This window comes from Melozone crissalis, unplaced genomic scaffold, assembly GCF_028551555.1.
Source record: "Melozone crissalis strain CALT ecotype California unplaced genomic scaffold, PUWL_Pcris_2 ptg000153l_1, whole genome shotgun sequence".
Lineage (NCBI taxonomy): Eukaryota > Metazoa > Chordata > Aves > Passeriformes > Passerellidae > Melozone > Melozone crissalis.
The window spans coordinates 189121-206791 of NW_026535924.1; the positions used below are offsets into that span (position 1 = coordinate 189121).

A 17671-nucleotide genomic window follows, 5' to 3' on the forward strand; every position below is an offset into this window, starting at 1 on the left:
AATTTTAAAAATTTCAGATTGTCAGAAAATCTTTTTTTTTTCCGAGCCCTGTGACTGTGAAAAACACCAATCATTTTAAAAAAAAAAATTAAAATTTCATAGAATAAAATGGTAATAAAAATAGCAATATAATTAGAGTAATAATAATTTGGACAATTCGAATTAGGACAATATAAGACAACAGAAACAAAGAGTTATGGACAGTCCGGGTACCTTTTCCTGGGCAAAATAAACCCGAAAAAGGAGCCACGTGTTCCCAGAACACCTGATACCAAAGATTCCCCTCTAATGTACAACCCTCCCTTTCCATTTTTAATTTTTACGGAATTCAGGGGTTTTTCTTCCCCGTCGTTTCTTTCATCTTTCAATGTCCAATTTCATTTATCAGCAAACCTAAAGTTTACTTGTAAAAGCAAACATCTTTTTCCATTCATCAATCAGTGGAACCCTTCCCATGGTTTCTTTTATCTCCCAGTGCTGGTTTTATCTACCAGCAGACCCAGAGGTAGTTTGGAAAGACAAATCCACCCTTCCTCTCAATATCACCTGTGTTAGACAGTGAGTTTCTGCCTTAAACCAATCCAAAAGTGCCAACATCACCCAGAAGATGGAGGCCAAGAAGGAGAAGGAGAAAGGCTCGACGCACCCAGATTCTTCCATCTTGCCCCATGCTAAAAACCCCAAAATTCTACTTTTTCACCCCGTGATAAATTCACTATCATTCTGCTTAAACTTTTGTGGCTTGTAATTCTTGATATAATGTTGGTAATTGTTTTTTCCAAGGGCTAAATCACAGTCCCAGGGGTCTGGGGCTCTGTGCCAAGGGCTCTGAGCCCCCTGGGCAGGGGTTTGAGCCATCCAGGGCAGCCAGAGGGATTTCTTGGGTTCCAACCCTCAGGCATCTCCAGGAGGGTGCCCAGAGAAGCTGTGGCCGCTCCTGGATCTTGGGACTTCTGCTGCTCAGAGGGACCCTGAGATGCGTTAGAAAATCTCTTTTCCCAGCCTGGTGGTCGAAGAAGGAGTCAGAGCTCTTAATTTCTCGGTCTCAAGGTTGTTTATTGTTCCTTATCTATAAAATTATTTCTCCTGTCCAGCCGAGGTTTGCTCAGCAGGTCAGACAGAGGCACTCTGGCCACCCTCAGGGCGGTGTTATCTTTTTATACTAAAAACTACGTGTATAATATTTACAATAACTTCCCAATACCTATCACCTGTGTTAGACAGTGAGTTTCTGCCTTAAACCAATCCAAAAGTGCCAATATCACCCAGAAGATGGAGGCCAAGAAGGAGAAGGAGAAAGGCTCGACACACCCAGATTCTTCCATCTTGCCCCCTGAACCCCCATTCTAAAAACCCCAAAATTCTACTTTTTCACCCCGTGATAAATTCACTATCATTCTACTTAAACTTTTGTGGCTTGTAATTCTTGATATAATGTTGGTAATTGTTTTTTCCAAGGGCTAAATCACAGTCCCAGGGGTCTGGGGCTCTGTGCCAAGGGCTCTGAGGCCTCCAGGGCAGCCTGAGGAATTTCCTGGGTTTCCACGCCTGGATCCCTGCAAGGAGCCAGGACCAGGCTGGATGGGGGCTTTGGAGGTCATGGAAGGCGTCCCCATGGATGATCCTGAAGGTCCTCCCAGCCCAAACCATTCCGGGATTCTGCGATTCCGCGATTCCGTGACTCATTCCCAAATTGCTCAATTGAATGTTTCTGAGGCATTTCACTTCCTCTTGGCTCAGGATCTCGCTCTGATTTCACCCCTTCCATGTCCTCCCTGCCTCAGGCCGTTCTCATTTCCTGGACTCTCTTCCCAGCCCAGTTTGGAGCAGGGTACCCAGTGCAGGGTCCAGCAGTGCCTTTTGTCACACCAATCCAAAACCAATCCCAAAACAATCCCAAAACAATCCCAAAATAATCCCAAATCCTGGAGCTCCTGCTCTCCCCATTCCCAATGTCTAGTTTGGGGTCCAGCAGTGCCCCTTGTCCCACCAATCCCAAAACAATCCCAAATCCTGGAGCTCCTGCTCTCCCCATTCCAACCATGTGTCAATTATGGGGTCCAGCAGTGTCCCTTGTCCCACCAATCCCAAAAAAACCCCAATTCCTGGAGTTCCAGCTGTCCCTGTTCCAAGCATGTGCCAATTATGGGGTCTAGCAATGTCCCTTGTCCCACCAATCCCAAAATGATCCCAAATCCTGGAGCTCCTGCTCTCCCCATTCCAGCAATTTGTCAATTATGGGGTCCAGCAGTGTCCCTTGTCACACCAATCCCAAATCCGGAAGCTCCTGCTCTCCTCATTCCATCCATGTGCCAATTATGGGGTCCAACTGTGTCCCCAGTCCCACCAATCCCAAAATTATCCCAAATCCTGGAGCTCCAGCTTTTCCCATTCCCAATATCCAGTTCAGGGTCCAGCAGTGTCCCTTGTCACACCAACCCCAAAACAATCCCAAATATTTATTATATTAAATAAAATATAAAATATTTTATATATATTTTTTTTTTTTTAAATAAAAACAAGGAGCACAGGCTGGAAATTAATAGGATTTTAGCCACCAGAGAAGCCGGCTCTGAAAACCCCAAGGCAGGCAAGAAACCCTCCTGATTCCAGGGTGGATTTTCACCATTCCTGGTTCGTGGGAGGACAAGGACAGGCGTGGACGAGGCTTTAATGGCCAGAAACCCGTGTGTACAAACATTAAAATCAGAGCAAACAGGAGCAGCTCGAATTCTACCCACAAAGCAAAATTCAGATTTAATTGGCAGAAGAGGCTGGTTGGGAAAATTTCTGTCTGGAATATTAATATCCCAGTGGATGTTGTGAGGGAAGGGCAGGCAAGGAGAAAAAGGAGGATCTCAAGAGCAGAGGCGCACACTGAGCAGGGGACTGAGCAGGGAGGAGACATTTAATGAGAATTAAAGAGGGGAAAAATCGGTGTTGCTACAGCACAGGCACCAGGAATTGGCTGGGAAGAGCCATTTGAAGCATTTAATTTTTTAAAAACCCCAGGATTTGGTGGTAGCAAGGGATTTCTCTCCCAGGTGGGGTTTGGGATTTGTCTGGGAGCCTCTTTTCCTTTCCTTTTCCTTTTTTCCCTTTTCCTTCCCCTTTTCCTTCCCTTTCCTTTCCTCTTTTTCCTTTTCCTTTTCCTTTTCCGTTTCCTTTTCCTTTTCCTTTTCCTTCCCCGTTTCCTTCCCTTTTTCCTTCCCTCTTTTCCTTTTTCCTTTTTCCTTTTCCTTTTCCTTTTCCTTTTCCTTTTCCTTTTCCTTTTTTTCATTTTCATTTTCTTTCTTTCCCTTCCCCTTCCTTTTTCTTTTCGTTTTCCTTTCCCTTCCCCTTTTCTTTTCCTTCTCCCCTCTCCTCCCTCCTCTCTCAACCCTCATCCTCCTCTCTTTTCTCTCATCTCCTTCTCTCACCCTTCATCCTCCTCTCCCATCCTTCATCCTCCTCTCCCATCCTTCATCTTCCTCTCTCATCCTTCATCCTCCTCTCTTTCCCCCCATCCTTCCTCTCCCTCTCTTTCCCTTTCCTCTCCTCCCTCCTCTCTCAATCCTTCCCTCTCACCCTTCATCCTCTCTCATCCTTCATCCTCCTCTCCCATCCTTCATCTTCCTCTCTCACCCTTCATTCTCCTCTCTTTTCTCTCATCTCCTTCTCTCACCCTTCATCCTCCTCTCCTATCCTTCATCCTCCTCTTTTCCTTCATCCTCCTCTTTTCTCCCATCCTCCTCTCTCACCCCTCATCCTCCTCTCTTTTCCCTCCATCCCTCCTCTCCCTCTCTCTTTCTCCCCTCTCCTCCCTCCTCCCCACTCCCATTTTCCCAGGACTCAGCTCCACCCACGGATAACTCCTGTGAAATCCCAACACAAACCTTTCTTTTTCTATTTATTTTTAATTTTTGGGAGAGGAATTCGGGCTGTGAAATCGAGCTTAAAAATGAGCCAAACCGACCCTTTTAAGTGTGGAGTCTTAAGCTGGGCTTAAGAGGCTGCAAATCCCCGGGAGGCTCGGACTGCTCCCAGCTGCCAGCCTGGAAATAATTTGGTTTTTTTGTAATTAATGACCCCCGTGCCTCGCCCAAAGTGTCGGATCTGCTCCTTCACATGGAAAATTCCCCCATTCTGGCTCTTTTTGGGAACAGCAAGGAGCCAAAAGGTCCCAAATTCCAGCTGGAAAATGAGGTGGGAACACGGTGGGGATGTGGCCGAGGTTTGTGATGCCACGAGGGGGTGGAGCAGAGCTGCCCTTCCTCCAAAATTCCACAGAATTCGGTGTATAAATGGATATATTAATAAAAAACAACATGTCTTTGATAGTGAAATATTGATCCAGGCCCTGTTTATTACCTGGAATAAATCAAAAGTTACTTCTCCCTGCAAGGATTTTGCCTGGCTGCCTCACCAGTTGTCATTTTCAGTGTTTAAAACTCATTTTCTGTCCCCTCAGAAGCTCCTCCAAGCTCAGATTTCACCCAGTTGTTCAAGGCGTTTTCCCCAGAATAACAAAAAATCTCATTTTCGGAGCTGAGGACGGCAAAGCTGGATCTATAAAATGTCAATGTTCCATGGATTAAAGCAGAATTTCACTCAGGACACACTCAGGGAATAACCAGGAGTTCCTCTAAACAAGGTTCGGAATTGTGCTCTGAAGTGTGAGAGTTACCAAGGAGAAAGTTCTGCTGCATTTATCTTTTTTTTCTTTCCTGTTAATTTTCCTGCCAGCTTTTCAAAACCCATTTTCTTTTGGCCTGGATTTTTTTTTTTCCTTGGTTTGTGGCTCTCTTTTGACATTAGATGTGCTTATATCAAATATACATATAATATTAAATATATATATAATATTAACTATTACTAATGAAATAACATTAATGAAATAATAGAACAATTATTAATAATAATTATTAATATTATTGTAATAATTAAATACATAAATTATTAATTGGAGTTCTCTGCCACTGAATTCTTCTCCACCAGGCTCCAGAGCTGTTCCCAGGGTGGGATTTTTCCCATTTCCAGAGTGGGATTCTGCTCTGCAATCTGAGAATTCTCTGCAAGAATTTGATTTAGGCAATTGGTGATGGAATGGTGCCTGAGGATTTTAGATTTTATAATTTTTATTGATTCGTAATCCCGTAATTTTTTAGTGTAGAACTTTAATAATATAATAATTCTAATATAATAATATATAATATAATATATAAATATGATATATAAAAATATACTATATAAAATTATATTATATTATATTATATTACATTACATTATTTAACTCTAATAACATAATAATCATAATATAATATAATATAATATAATATAATATAATATAATATAATATAAATTATTATATATAATATTATATATTACATCATAGTCTATTATATAATATACCTTATATTAAATATATAGTATAATATATAACATATAATATATATACAATATAGAATGTATTTTATATATTATACAATATATAATATATTTTTTATATTTTACATATATAATATATAATATATAATATATAATATATAATATATAATATATAATATATAATATAGTATATAGTATATAGTATATAGTATATAGTATATGGTATATAGTATATTGTATATTGTATATTGTATATAATATATATTCTATATTTTATATACACAAGCATCAGGTTCTGGCTCCTGACTCACAGCAACGTGACTCAGGAGGAGCAACCAAACCTCAACAGAAGCAAATCAAGGACAAGATATTTCTGTGCAGAATAATTCTGTAAAATCAGCTCAGCTCTAATTTCAGGAATTCCACAAGAGCCTGCACTGGTCAGGAACCAGCCCCAAAACCAGCCTGGCACGGTGAAAAGTGGGTTTGATAGAAAAGAGGGCAAAAGGGTGGCGTAAAAACCAAAACATGTGGCTGGCAGCTCCAGTGAGCAGCCAAAAAGCCAGATGGAATTGTCATTCCTGGATGGAATTGTGATTCCTAGATGGAATTGCCATTCCTGGATGGAATTGCCATTCCTAGATGGAATTCTGATTCCTGGATGGAATTGCCATTCCTGGATGGAATTGCCATTTTTAGATGGAATTGTCACTCCCAGATGGAATTGCCATTTTTGGATGGAATTGTCGTTTTTAGATAGAACTGCCATTCCCGGATAGAATTGCCATTCCTGGATGGAATTGTCATTCCAAGATGGAATTGTGATTACTAGATGGACTTGCCGTTCCTGGATGGAATTGTCATTCCTAGATGGAATTGTCATTCCTGGATGGAATTGCCATTCCTGGATGGAATTGTCATTCCTAGATGGAATTGTCATTCCTGGATGGAATTGCCATTCCTGGATGGAATTGTCACTCCTGGATGGAACTGTCATTTTTAGATGGAATTGTCCCTCCTAGATAGAATCGTCATTCCCAGATGGAATTGCCATTCCTAGATGGAATTGTCATTCCAGGAAGGAATTGTCACTCCTGGATGGAATTGCCATTTTTAGATGGAATTGCCATTTTAGATGGAATTGTCACTCCCAGATGGAATTGCCATTTTTGGATGGAATTGTCGTTTTTAGATAGAACTGCCATTCCCGGATAGAATTGCCATTCCTGGATGGAATTGTCATTCCAAGATGGAATTGTGATTCCTAGATGGAATTGCCATTCCTGGATGGAATTGTCATTCCTAGATGGAATTGTCATTCCTGGATGGAATTGCCATTCCTGGATGGAATTGTCATTCCTGGATGGAATTGCCATTCCTGGATGGAATTGTCACTCCTGGATGGAACTGTCATTTTTAGATGGAATTTTCACTCCTAGATAGAATCGTCATTCCCAGATGGAATCGCCATTCCTGGATGGAATTGCCATTTTTAGATGGAATTGTCACTCCCAGATGGAATTGCCATTTTTGGATGGAATTGTCGTTTTTAGATAGAACTGCCATTCCCGGATAGAATTGCCATTCCTGGATGGAATTGTCATTCCAAGATGGAATTGTGATTACTAGATGGACTTGCCATTCCTGGATGGAATTGTCATTCCTAGATGGAATTGTCATTCCTGGATGGAATTGCCATTCCTGGATGGAATTGTCACTCCTGGATGGAACTGTCATTTTTAGATGGAATTGTCACTCCTAGATAGAATCGTCATTCCCAGATGGAATTGCCATTCCTAGATGGAATTGCCATTCCCAGATGGAATTGCCATTCTTGGATGGAACTGTCATTTTAGATGGAATTGCCATTCCTAGATGAAATCTCCATTCCTGGATGGAATTGCCGCTCCCAGATGGAATTGCTATTCCTGGATGGAATTGTCATTTTTAGATGGCATTGCCATTCCTGGATGGAATTTCCATTCTTGGATGGAATTGCCATTTTTAGATGGCATTGCCATTCCCAGATGGGATTGTCACTCCTGGATGGAATCACATCCCTGCCCCCCAGGGAACTCCTGGCTACCTGCTCAAGGTGAGAGGGACCAAAACGCCAACAATGAGGTGACAAGGACGGGAATTGGGGACAGGAACCGCCCCCAGGCCACCAGGGAGGGACACAGCTCATCCCACACACCCCTCGGAGCAAGGAGAGGAGCAGGGAGCCTCCTCCTGGCTCGGTTTTGGGTGGAATTTGGGAATTTGGGGATTTGGAGCTGCTGAAGAGCAGCCCCTGCTGAGCTCAGCTCAGCTCAGCTCAGCTCAGCTCAGCGTGGAGCGGCGAATCCAGGACTGAGGAGTGCCACCAGACAGGAGCAACCACTCCAACCCAGCGTGGGGCTAATGAAGGGCTTTTTGAAGAGCAAAATCAGCCCAAGGTACAAAAACAAACAGGGCTGAGCGTGGCAGAGTGAGCAGCAGCAGCAGCACACGAGGCCCTGCGAGTGACAGAGGTTAAAGGAAATTATTCTGGGCACCCAGAGGATCTCACAGGGATGCTGGAAGCATCTCCCACGGCTTCCCTGGAGATTTCTGTGCCTTTGCAGAGCCTCCAGGGAGATGCCAGCCGTGCCTGGGGTGGCAGCAAAATGTGGTTGTTTAAAAGGAAATGGGTTATGGAGCCTGTTTGATGATTTGGAAGGATTTATTGCATCTTTCAGCCTCAATCCCTGAGACAGCAGGGACTGCAAAGGGAAGGCAGGAGCTTCTGGCCTGATCCTAAAAGTCAGGAGACGGGTGGCCAGGCAAGAGATCATTAAATTCAGATGCTCAGAGGGGAAATTCTCCAGAGCTGTGAGGAAAGAATGGGCAAACAAACACGATTTTTGAGATTTGGGGGAGCAGAGGGGGAAGATCACACCTGGCACTGCCCAGGGATTTGGGGAAGTGTTTTAGCTCCACATTCCAGCTGGGTCTGGGTGGAAAATGAACCTCGGGATGGTCAATCCTTGCCCTGAGGGGCTGGGATGGTGTCACAGGTGGCAGCAGGAGTGCACTGAGACCTGCCCAGGGGTGCTGTGTGTGTGCCACCCACACCTGGCACAGCCCTCCCCACCTGTCTGAGGGGTGCCCTGGAGGGCTGGCACAGCTCCCACACAGCGAGGAGGTGACAAAGCTTGGACTCCGGTGACAGAACCAGCGAACACCGAGAGCAGCTCGGCAAACGGGAGCCGAGGGAGCTCCATCCTGCCCGGCCCCGTGCAGGGCAGCTCCGGTTACCGGGAGCTCCGGGACGCCTCGGCGGAGCCGCTGCGGCTCCCCCGGCTCGTTCCCACATGCTCCGGGGCTGAATCACAGCGATTCGTCGTGGCGAGCGTCGCCTCGGTACCTGCTGCACGCTGAACACCTCCTCTCCCTCCTCTCCCTCCCTCCTCTTCCTCCCCTGCCCGGGTGATGGCGAGTGGGTGCTGCACCCACGCAGGGGAAGGCAGGAGGAAGGGAAAGGGTTAAAAGCCGGGTGACAGCGACAAGGGACAGCATGGAGGGGCTCCGGGAGGGGCTCGGAGCTGTGGCACAGCCTGGGGGAGCACGGGATGCTCGGGGATCCCCAAAAAAAACCACCAGGAGAGCCAGTGCCGCCCCAAAACTCCCTTTTCCACGGGAACCCCCCCCCCCTCCAGTGCTGAGTGAGAGGCCAGGAGACCCCCAGAGCCCCCCAAAGCCACCCGGAGACCCCCAGAGCCCCCCAAAGCCACCCAGAGCCCCCCAAAGCCACCCAGAGCCCCCCAGAGCTGGCCCAGCTCGCCCCCATCCCACGGGACCCTCGCCCTGCTCCAGGAGCCGAGTTTGGGTCCCCTCTGCTGCTCTCACATCCCAAAGCTTCCTGAGCCCTTCTCCAAGCGGACAAGGAGTGAAAATCTGGGAAAAGCCTCCTGTGACCCCAAATTTGCAGTTTTAGTCACCTCAACTGCTGCCGGGATGGAGCTGGAGGCAGCGTGGGATGGGCAGGGACGGTGCCCAAGGTGTCGGTGCCTCCCACGGGTGCATCCCGAGCTCTTCTCCAAGCGGACAAGGAATAAAAGCCCGGGAAAAGCCTCCTGTGACCTCAAATCTGACCCCAAATTTGCAATTTTAGTCACCTCCAGGAGGAGGGAGGCAGCACAGGGGTGGGCAGGGAAGGTGCCCAAGCTGCTCCTGTATCCCATGGGCGCTTCCCGAGCCTTTTCCAAGCGGACAAGGAACAAAAACCTGGGAAAAGCCTCCTGTGACCTCAAATCTGACCCCAAATTTGCAATTTTAGTCACCTCCAGTGATCCTGGGATGGAGCTGGAGGCAGCGTGGGATGGGCAGGGAAGGTGCCCAAGCTGCTCCTGCCTTCCACGGGCACTTCCCGAGCTCTTCTCCGACTCCACAAGGGACAAAAACCTGGGGAAAAGCCTCCTGTGACCCCAAATCTGACCCCAAATTTGCAGTTTTAGTCACCTCCAGGGCTCCCGGGACGGAGCTGGAGGCAGCACAGGGATGGGCAGGGACGGTGCCCAAGCTGTCGGTGCCTCCCACGGGTGCATCCCGAGCTCTTCTCCGACTCAACAAGGAGCAAAAACCTGGGAAAAGCCTCCTGTGACCTCAAATCTGCCCCCAAATTTGCAACTTGCACGTCCGGGAGGAGGGAGGCAGCGCGGGGAGGGGCAGGGACCGTGCCCAAGCTGTCGGTGCCTCCCACGGGCGCTTCCCACGGGGATTGTGACTAACGGAGCCATCCCTGGCACAGCTCCGCTGCAGGAGCCTCGGAGCAGCTCCTCCGGAGGGCTTGGAGCTTGTGGGAAAGGGATTTGTAGGGAGTTTTTAGGTTCAGTAGGATGAAAGTTTTTAAAACGCCACGGCCGGGTCAGGAAAGGGTTTTGCGCCACAGGTGGCGAGCTGGGGAGGGAACGGTGCCACAAAGGGTTAATTCTCCTCGGGAATGGAGCTGGGGGTGTTTGGGCAGAGCCCTGAGATCCTCCAGGGCTGGAAATGGCAGAGCTCGGGGGTTGAATTGATGGGTGAGACACGGTTGGGTGAGGGGGGATAAAGGAGTTGCCAGGGAGATGCCAGGGGACAGCCAGGAGTGGGCAGCGACCTTTGGGGACTGGCACAGAGCGGGGCCCGCCCCAAACGGGGCCAGTGCCAGGAGAGGCTGTGGGGCCGGCAGGGACAAGGGACAGGGACGGGCTGGGACACACAGGTGAGCATAGGTGTCACCTCAGAACGGGTGACATCCCAGGGAGGGTGACATCCTAACATGGTGACATCTCAGTGAGAGTGACAGCTCAGCACAGGTGACACCCTAGAACAGGTGACACTACAATGAGAGTGACACCCTAGCAAGGGTGACAACCTAACATGGGTGACATCCCAGTGAGAGTGACATCTCATCATAGGTGACATCCCAGCACATGTGACACTGTAGCAAGGGTGACATCCTAACATGGGTGATGTCCTAACATGGGTGACATCCCAGTGAGAGTGACGTCCTAACATGGGTGACATTCCAATGAGAGTGACACCCCAGGACAGGTGTCACCCCAGTGAGAGTGACATCCTAGCAAGGGTGACATCCTAACACAGGTGACATTCCAGCACAGGTGTCACCCCAGCATAGGTGACAACCCAGTGAGAGTGACACCCTAACATGGGTGACATCCCAGTGAGAGCGACACCCCAGCACAGGTGACATTCTACCAAGGGTGGTATCCTAACCTGGGTGACATCCCAGCACAGGTGACACCTCAGCACAGATGTCACCCCAGTGAGAGTGACATCCTACCAAGGGTGACATCCTAACACAGGTGACATTCCAGCACAGCTGACTCCTCACTAAGAGCAACACCCCACCACGAGTGGCACCCTTGCACAGGTGACACCCCAGCACAGGTGACAGCCCTCATCTCTGCTGAGCAGAGCATCTCTGCTCCGGCCCCTCTCCCTGCCAAGGGGCCGTGCCCCATCCACGCAGCCGGGTGACAGTGACAGTGACAGGGCCCATCGCGGGGACACCGCCAGCCGAGAGCGGACCCTGCGGTGGGACCGGTCCCGTTTCTGTGGCGGGGATCCGGTCTGGGGACGACACTTTGAGGCATCGGGGGTGGGATGGGGGCCACAGGGACCGAGGGGATCACGGGGACCGAGGGGATGGAGAGGATGACGGGGACCGAGGGGATGGAGAGGACCGAGGGGACCACGGGAACTGAGGGGATCACGGGGACCGAGGGGACTGAGGGGATGGAGAGGACCGAAAGGATCACGGGCCCCGAGGGGATGGAGGGGACCTCGGGGATCACGGAGATCAGGGGGACTGAGGGGACCTCGGGGATCACTGGGCACCGAGGGGATGGAGAGGACCACGGGGATCACGGGCACCGAGGGAATCACGGGCACCCAGGGAATCACAGGGATCACGGGCACTGAGGGGATCGCGGGCACCGAGGGGATCACGGGCCCTGAGGGCAGCCCCGTTCCCGCCGTCCCCCCCCGCCGCCGCCGCCGCCGCCGCCGCCGCCGCCCCGCGCGCACCTGCCTCCCGCGGGGAGCCGCGCATGCGGCGCGCACCACCGCGCCCCAGCCCGCGGGGGGGGCCGGCGGCCGGAGCGGGCGTGTTTACACGGGGGCCGAGGGGGGCGGCATCGGCGCGGCCCCCCCCGCTCCCCCCCCCACACCCCGGCACGAATGGTCTCTTCCTCGCGCTCTATTTAATCGCCGCCGCTGCCGCACCGCCGGCTCCAGAGCTGAGGGAGCAGCGGAGAGAGCAGCGCCCGCCGCCCGCGCTGCGGCTCGGTCGCGCCGGCCCCGCGGGCTCCCGCCGCCGCCAGCATGCAGCCCCCCACCCTCGGCATCCTCCTGCTCATCGCCTGCTTCGGCAGCGCCCGGGGAAACCTCTCCCGCGACGGTGAGTGGCGGCACCGCGAGCGGGCGAAGCTCCCGCCTCATCCCCGCCGCTTATGGCGGGGGATGCGGGGAAGCGAGCGACAGGTGCGGGGAGCGGCGGCGGCGGCGCCGTTATGTGGGTCAGGCAGGTACCGCCCGCCCCGCCCCGCCCGGCCCTCGGGGCCCGCCCCGCCGCCGCCTGCGGGTGCGGCTCCCCGGGCGGCCGGCGGGGCTCAAGGTCACGGCGGCGCCGGTGCCGCCCGTCGTGTCCCCCCACGGCCGCGGCGGAAGGTTCCAGACAGGCCCCGGCGGGCGGCGGCGGCGGCGCTCGGCCCCTCCCGGCGCTGCCCGCGGAGAGGGCGGGGGGGGGGGGGGCGGATGGAGAATCCCCGGTGCGGCGGAGCCGCCCCGCCGTGAGGGTGCCGGGGCTCGGCGGTGACACACGGAGGGGCGGATGGAGCTCCCGGGGGAGCCCGGTGACATCCGCGCCGCGGCTGGGGCGGCTCCCCGGTGCCTCCGGTGGGAGCCGCCTCCCCGGGATGGGCGGCGGTCCCCGTCCCGCCGGGATGAGCGGGGCTCGCCGCACGAAGAGGGGTTCGCCGGCGGCGACAGTCGCGACAGGCACGGAGCGGGTGTGATTTGTGTCGAGGCTCGCCGCTGGCAGCGCCGCGTCCGCCGCCGCTGCGGGTCCCTGCGGGGCGGCCCCGGTGCCTCGGACCCGCCATCCCTGTCTGGCTGCTGGCGGCTCCGTTTGCCGTGTCGGGAGTCGCCTGTCGTGACAGGAGCGATGCTGCTGCGTGTGTTTGGGTGGGGAGGTGCAGCCGCCGGCCGGGGGCTGGGCTGGACCCGCCGTGTTGTGCTCTGGGGATGCTGGGGCTGGGTTCGGTCCCCATCCACATCCCTGCGCTCCATCAGGAGCTGCACCGAGCGTCCCGAGGGCTGTGCGGGTGGGAGGTGACACGGTGGGGACAAGGGCTGAGCCCGCAGCCCCCGCGGCTCCCCCGCACCCATCGCTGTTGCTGTCACAGCCTCTGGGGGCTGGTGGCTGCGTTCCCATCCACGAATCCCGGGATTTGTTCTGGTTTTGGCCACGGTCCTCCCACGGGCACCCGAAAGAGTCACTTGGGTGTGGGTGATGCTCAGCCCCGGGGTGTGGGGACATCCTGACAGCCCCAGTGTGGGGATGCTCAGCCCGTGGGGCTGGGGATGGCCGAGCATGCCTGGAAGGGAGGTGGCCGTGATCCAGAGCTGTCCTGGGACAGGACACAGCCCGGATGGTGACACTGCAAGATTTCCTCCTGGGCTGGCCTCTGCTGTGGCCCAGCCCTGGCCACCAGAGCCGGGGTCCAGCAGAGCTGGACAAACACACCCCAAAAATAAAATCCTTGAGGAGATGGGAGATGCTTGGAAAGAAGCTGTTGTGTTTTCATGGTTGGTGCCTCATCCTGAGCCATCCCAGCGTGACATCCCCTGCCTGGCACCTGTCCTGGGGAGGGATGGAGCCTCCTCCTTGGAGAACATTCCTCCAGCGCTGTGGATGGCTCTGCTACAAGCATGGCAGGGTGTGGAGGAACCCCTGGAAGCCACCCAGGCCCTGCTCCAGCACAAGAGGGCCCTGTCTGAGCTCTTGGCTGCCGTTTGTGCTGCTGTCGGCACATTCGGGTGTGTTTGGGCTGCTGCGTGGTTGTCCTTGTGTGTGAGGATCATTCTCTGCAGGGTTATTCCACTCGGGAGTTGTGTAACCCTTTTGTTTGGACAATGCCCTGGGAGGCCAAAACCAGTTGACTTTGGGGTTGTTTTTTTTCCCCTGAGGCACTGGAGGACATGAGGAGGTTTGCAGAGAGGCAGGTTCAGGGCTCTGTCCCTGTCCTGCGAGTTTTGTCTCTCTGGAACTCTCAGCTTGGACAGACCACCCAGAAAACCTCCCTCTATGCTGGGGAGATGCTCTGCAACCTCCCAGCCCATGTGAGATGGGATCCCACAGGGTTTTTGTCACCTTCAGCTTCCAAGCAGGTGACACCTGCAGGTCCAAACCCTTTTTTTGGACAACACTCTGGGAGGCCACCCTGGGGTCAAACCCAGGTGATTTTGGGGCTGATTTTTCCCTGAGCACTGGAGGACATGGGGAGGTTTGCAGAGAGGCAGGTTCAGGGCTCTGTGTCTATCCTGCAAGTTTTGTCTCTCTGGAGCTCTCAGCTTGTCCAGGCCACCCAGAAAACCTCTCTCTATCCTGGGGAGATGCCCTGCAGCCTCCCCAGCCTGTGTGGGGTGAGGTCCCACGGGGTTTTTACCACCCGCAGCCTTTGAACAGGTGACATCTGTAGGTCCAAACCCTTTTGTTTGGACAGTGCCCTGGGAGGTCACCACGGGGCCAAAACCAGATGATTTTGGGGCTGGTTTTTCCCTGAGCACTGGAGGACATGGGGAGGTTTGCAGAGAGGCAGGTTCAGGGCTCTGTCCCTGTCCTGCAGCGTGGTTTTGTCTCTCTGGAGCTCTCAGCTTGGACAGGCCACCCAGAAAACCTCTCTCTATCCTGGGGAGATGCCCTGCAGCCTCCCAGCCTGTGTGGGATCAGGTCCCATGGGGTTTTTGTCACCTCCAGCTTCCAAGCAGGTGACACCTGCAGGTCCAAACCCTTTTTTTGGACAACACTCTGGGAGGCCACCCTGGGGCCAAACCCAGTTGATCTGGGGCTGATTTTTCCCTGAGGTACTTTAGGACATGGGGAGGTTTGCAGAGAGGCAGGTTCAGGGCTCTGTGTCTATCCTGCAAGTTTTGTCTCTCTGGAGCTCTCAGCTTGTCCAGGCCACCCAGAAAACCTCTCTCTATCCTGGGGAGATGCCCTGCAGCCTCCCCAGCCTGTGTGGGGTGAGGTCCCACGGGGTTTTTACCACCCGCAGCCTTTGAACAGGTGACATCTGCAGGTCCAAACCCTTTTGTTTGGACAGTGCCCTGGGAGGTCACCATGGGGCCAAAATCAGATGATTTTGGGGCTGGTTTTTCCCTGAGCACTGGAGGACATGGGGAGGTTTGCAGAGAGGCAGGTTCAGGGCTCTGTCCCTGTCCTGCAGCGTGGTTTTGTCTCTCTGGAGCTGCTGGAGCTCTCAGCTTGAACAGACAGCCCAGAAAACCTCCCTCTATCCTGGGGAGACGCCCTACAACCTCCCAGCCTGTGTGGGATCGGGTCCCACAGGGTTTTTACCACCCCCAGCCTTTGAACAGGTGACATCTGCAGGTCCTGCTGGAATGTGGGAGAGCCCAGCGCTGTCTGGAGCAGCAGAATTCTTTCCTTGCTGCTTTCCAGGGTGCTTTTCCCCAAGGAACGTATGGATTGCCCCGTTCCCAGTGCCATTAGGGTTCTGCCATATGCTCCCAGTGCCTGTGCCAGCAGCAGCCCTTGGCTCCAGAGCTGAGGAAGCACTGACAGCCCTGGAGAGGCACGAAAGGAAGGGAGGGCGACCTCTCTGCATCGCTCACTACCTGCTTGGCCTGATTTTGGATGACTCGGATCAGCTGCCTGGGGGAAAAGGAGCTGTTCCAGGGCTGGGATCAGTGCTGAGCCCCAGGGGAGGGAGCAGAGCATCCCTGTGCAGGCTGGAGAGCACGGAATCCACCACTCAGCTGTCTGGCACAGCGCGTTAGGCTCAACAGGCAAGGCTGGATTTTAGGACAAAGCCTGGGATCAGGCTCTGTGGAGGTGCCCAGACGGTGAGGGATGTGCTGGCACCGCTGCCAGGACAGGAATTCTGCCTCTGGCCTGCCAATGCTGTAGGATTTGGCGTGGCCAAACCTCTGCTTGTGCTGTTTGCTGCCAGGAGAGATCCCAAAGGAATGGGGCGATGCTGCTGGAACCCGAGCTGAGCATCCCGAGGTCCCACCCTCCTCTGGAGGGAAAAACGCCCCGTTTGCCCAGGATTCCCTGCCTGGGAGGTCTCCTGCCTGCAGAATTCTGCCTCTTCCCCCTGTGCCTGACGTTCTCACCTCTCCAGGGGTGTTGGAAGCGCCGGAGGAACCGGAGGCGGCGGCATCTGGGGAGTGTCCCCGGCGCTGGCACGGCGGCCGCGCAGGCAGATGGAGGGAGCTGCAGCAGAGCTGCTCCTGTTTGTTTTGCCTGCTTCCTAACCTCGTTCTGTGCCAATCCAGGGTGTCTCGTGCCTGCAGGAGAGGAGTGGGGCAGGGTCTGGATTTGTGTGTCCGAGGTGGTTTTGGTGGCGGTGCCAGCTGGGAGCTTGGTGGGCTCTGCCTGTTCTGCTGTGCCAGCGGCTGGCCTGGCACCCCCTGCCCAGCCTGGTCCCCACCTGAGCTGCTTTTCCAGCCTTGGTTGTGCACAGATTGAGTGGAGTCCTCGTTGCTCTGGCTCTTCAGTGGGCCCTGGAAGGTGCTGCCAGCTCTGTGACACCCCCACAGTCAGATGGATCTGTTCCTCCTCCTCCTCCTCTCAGTTACTGGGTCAGCTCAGCTTGAACCATCTGGTCCAGTTCTGGCCCCTCTGCTCTTGGCCGGGCACCATCAGCCGAGACCAGCAGAGCCTTCATCGGGTGGTGATGGAGGAAGGGGTGGCAGCGACCTCTGTGTGCTGCCCCAGCTCCTCCACCCACCCGTGAGAGGCTGAGATTCTCCATCCTCCTCCCAGAGAGCTCCTCTTCCTCCCGGTGCTATCCCGGGGGGAGGAGGATGAGGAGCAGAGGCAGGAACTTTAATTTGGGCAGCACCGAGGCAGACAACCCAAAGGCAGCCCGAGGGAGGCGGGGAAGGCGAGGCTGAGAGCGGGGATGTGTGGAACCATTCCGGGGATGCGGCCGAGGGCGCAGGGACCGCGGGCAGTGCTGGATGCTGCGGCTCCCCGGTGTCCGGTGGGTGACAGGGATGGCAGGAGCAGCATTTCCATGAGTTTGGCTGGGAAATTGTTGCGTTGTGATCTCATGGTTTAGCTCAGAACCTCGGGTCCCTCCCCTGATAATTCCCTGCCAGGTTTATCTATCATTTCTGCTTTCCCCTCCCAGCGCTGTCTGTCACTCCTGGAATTCCAGAAGGGCAGGGAGTGATTGGCACATTCAAACCCCTGGGGGGGCACTGGGCCATCCAGGTGTCCTTTGTCCCTTTGTCCCTGCTTGGTGGCTCCCTGCCCCTTCCCTGGGGTTCAAAGGAGCAGCAACCACGGGCTCAGGGAGTTCTCTTGGAGCTGGTGCTGCATTCAGAGAACAAAGCTCTGGATCCAAACCCTCCATCAGAACCGACTCCTTTCCTTCACCATCCCCTTAAAGCTTCTCCACAGAGGGAAACCTGAGGAGCAGCCCCTGTTATGGGGGAAAGCTCCATCCCAGCACCGCCAGAGCTCCTGCAGGCCTGGAATTGTCTCCAAGTGCCAACTGCAGCACCCAGCCAGCCAAAAGTGTCTGTG

The 17671-nt window shown here is 53.7% G+C and overlaps 1 protein-coding gene across 1 annotated transcript in view; it reads left to right on the top strand.

The window, feature by feature from the left end:
* The first annotated feature begins 12158 nt into the window (after positions 1-12158).
* CADM3 (cell adhesion molecule 3) overlaps positions 12159-17671 on the top strand; it is a 35838-nt gene continuing 30325 nt past the window's right edge. Inside the window, 1 exon segment of the mRNA XM_054293495.1 lies at positions 12159-12292. Within this exon segment, the coding sequence (XP_054149470.1) occupies positions 12217-12292 (76 nt within the window). The 5' untranslated portion in view covers positions 12159-12216.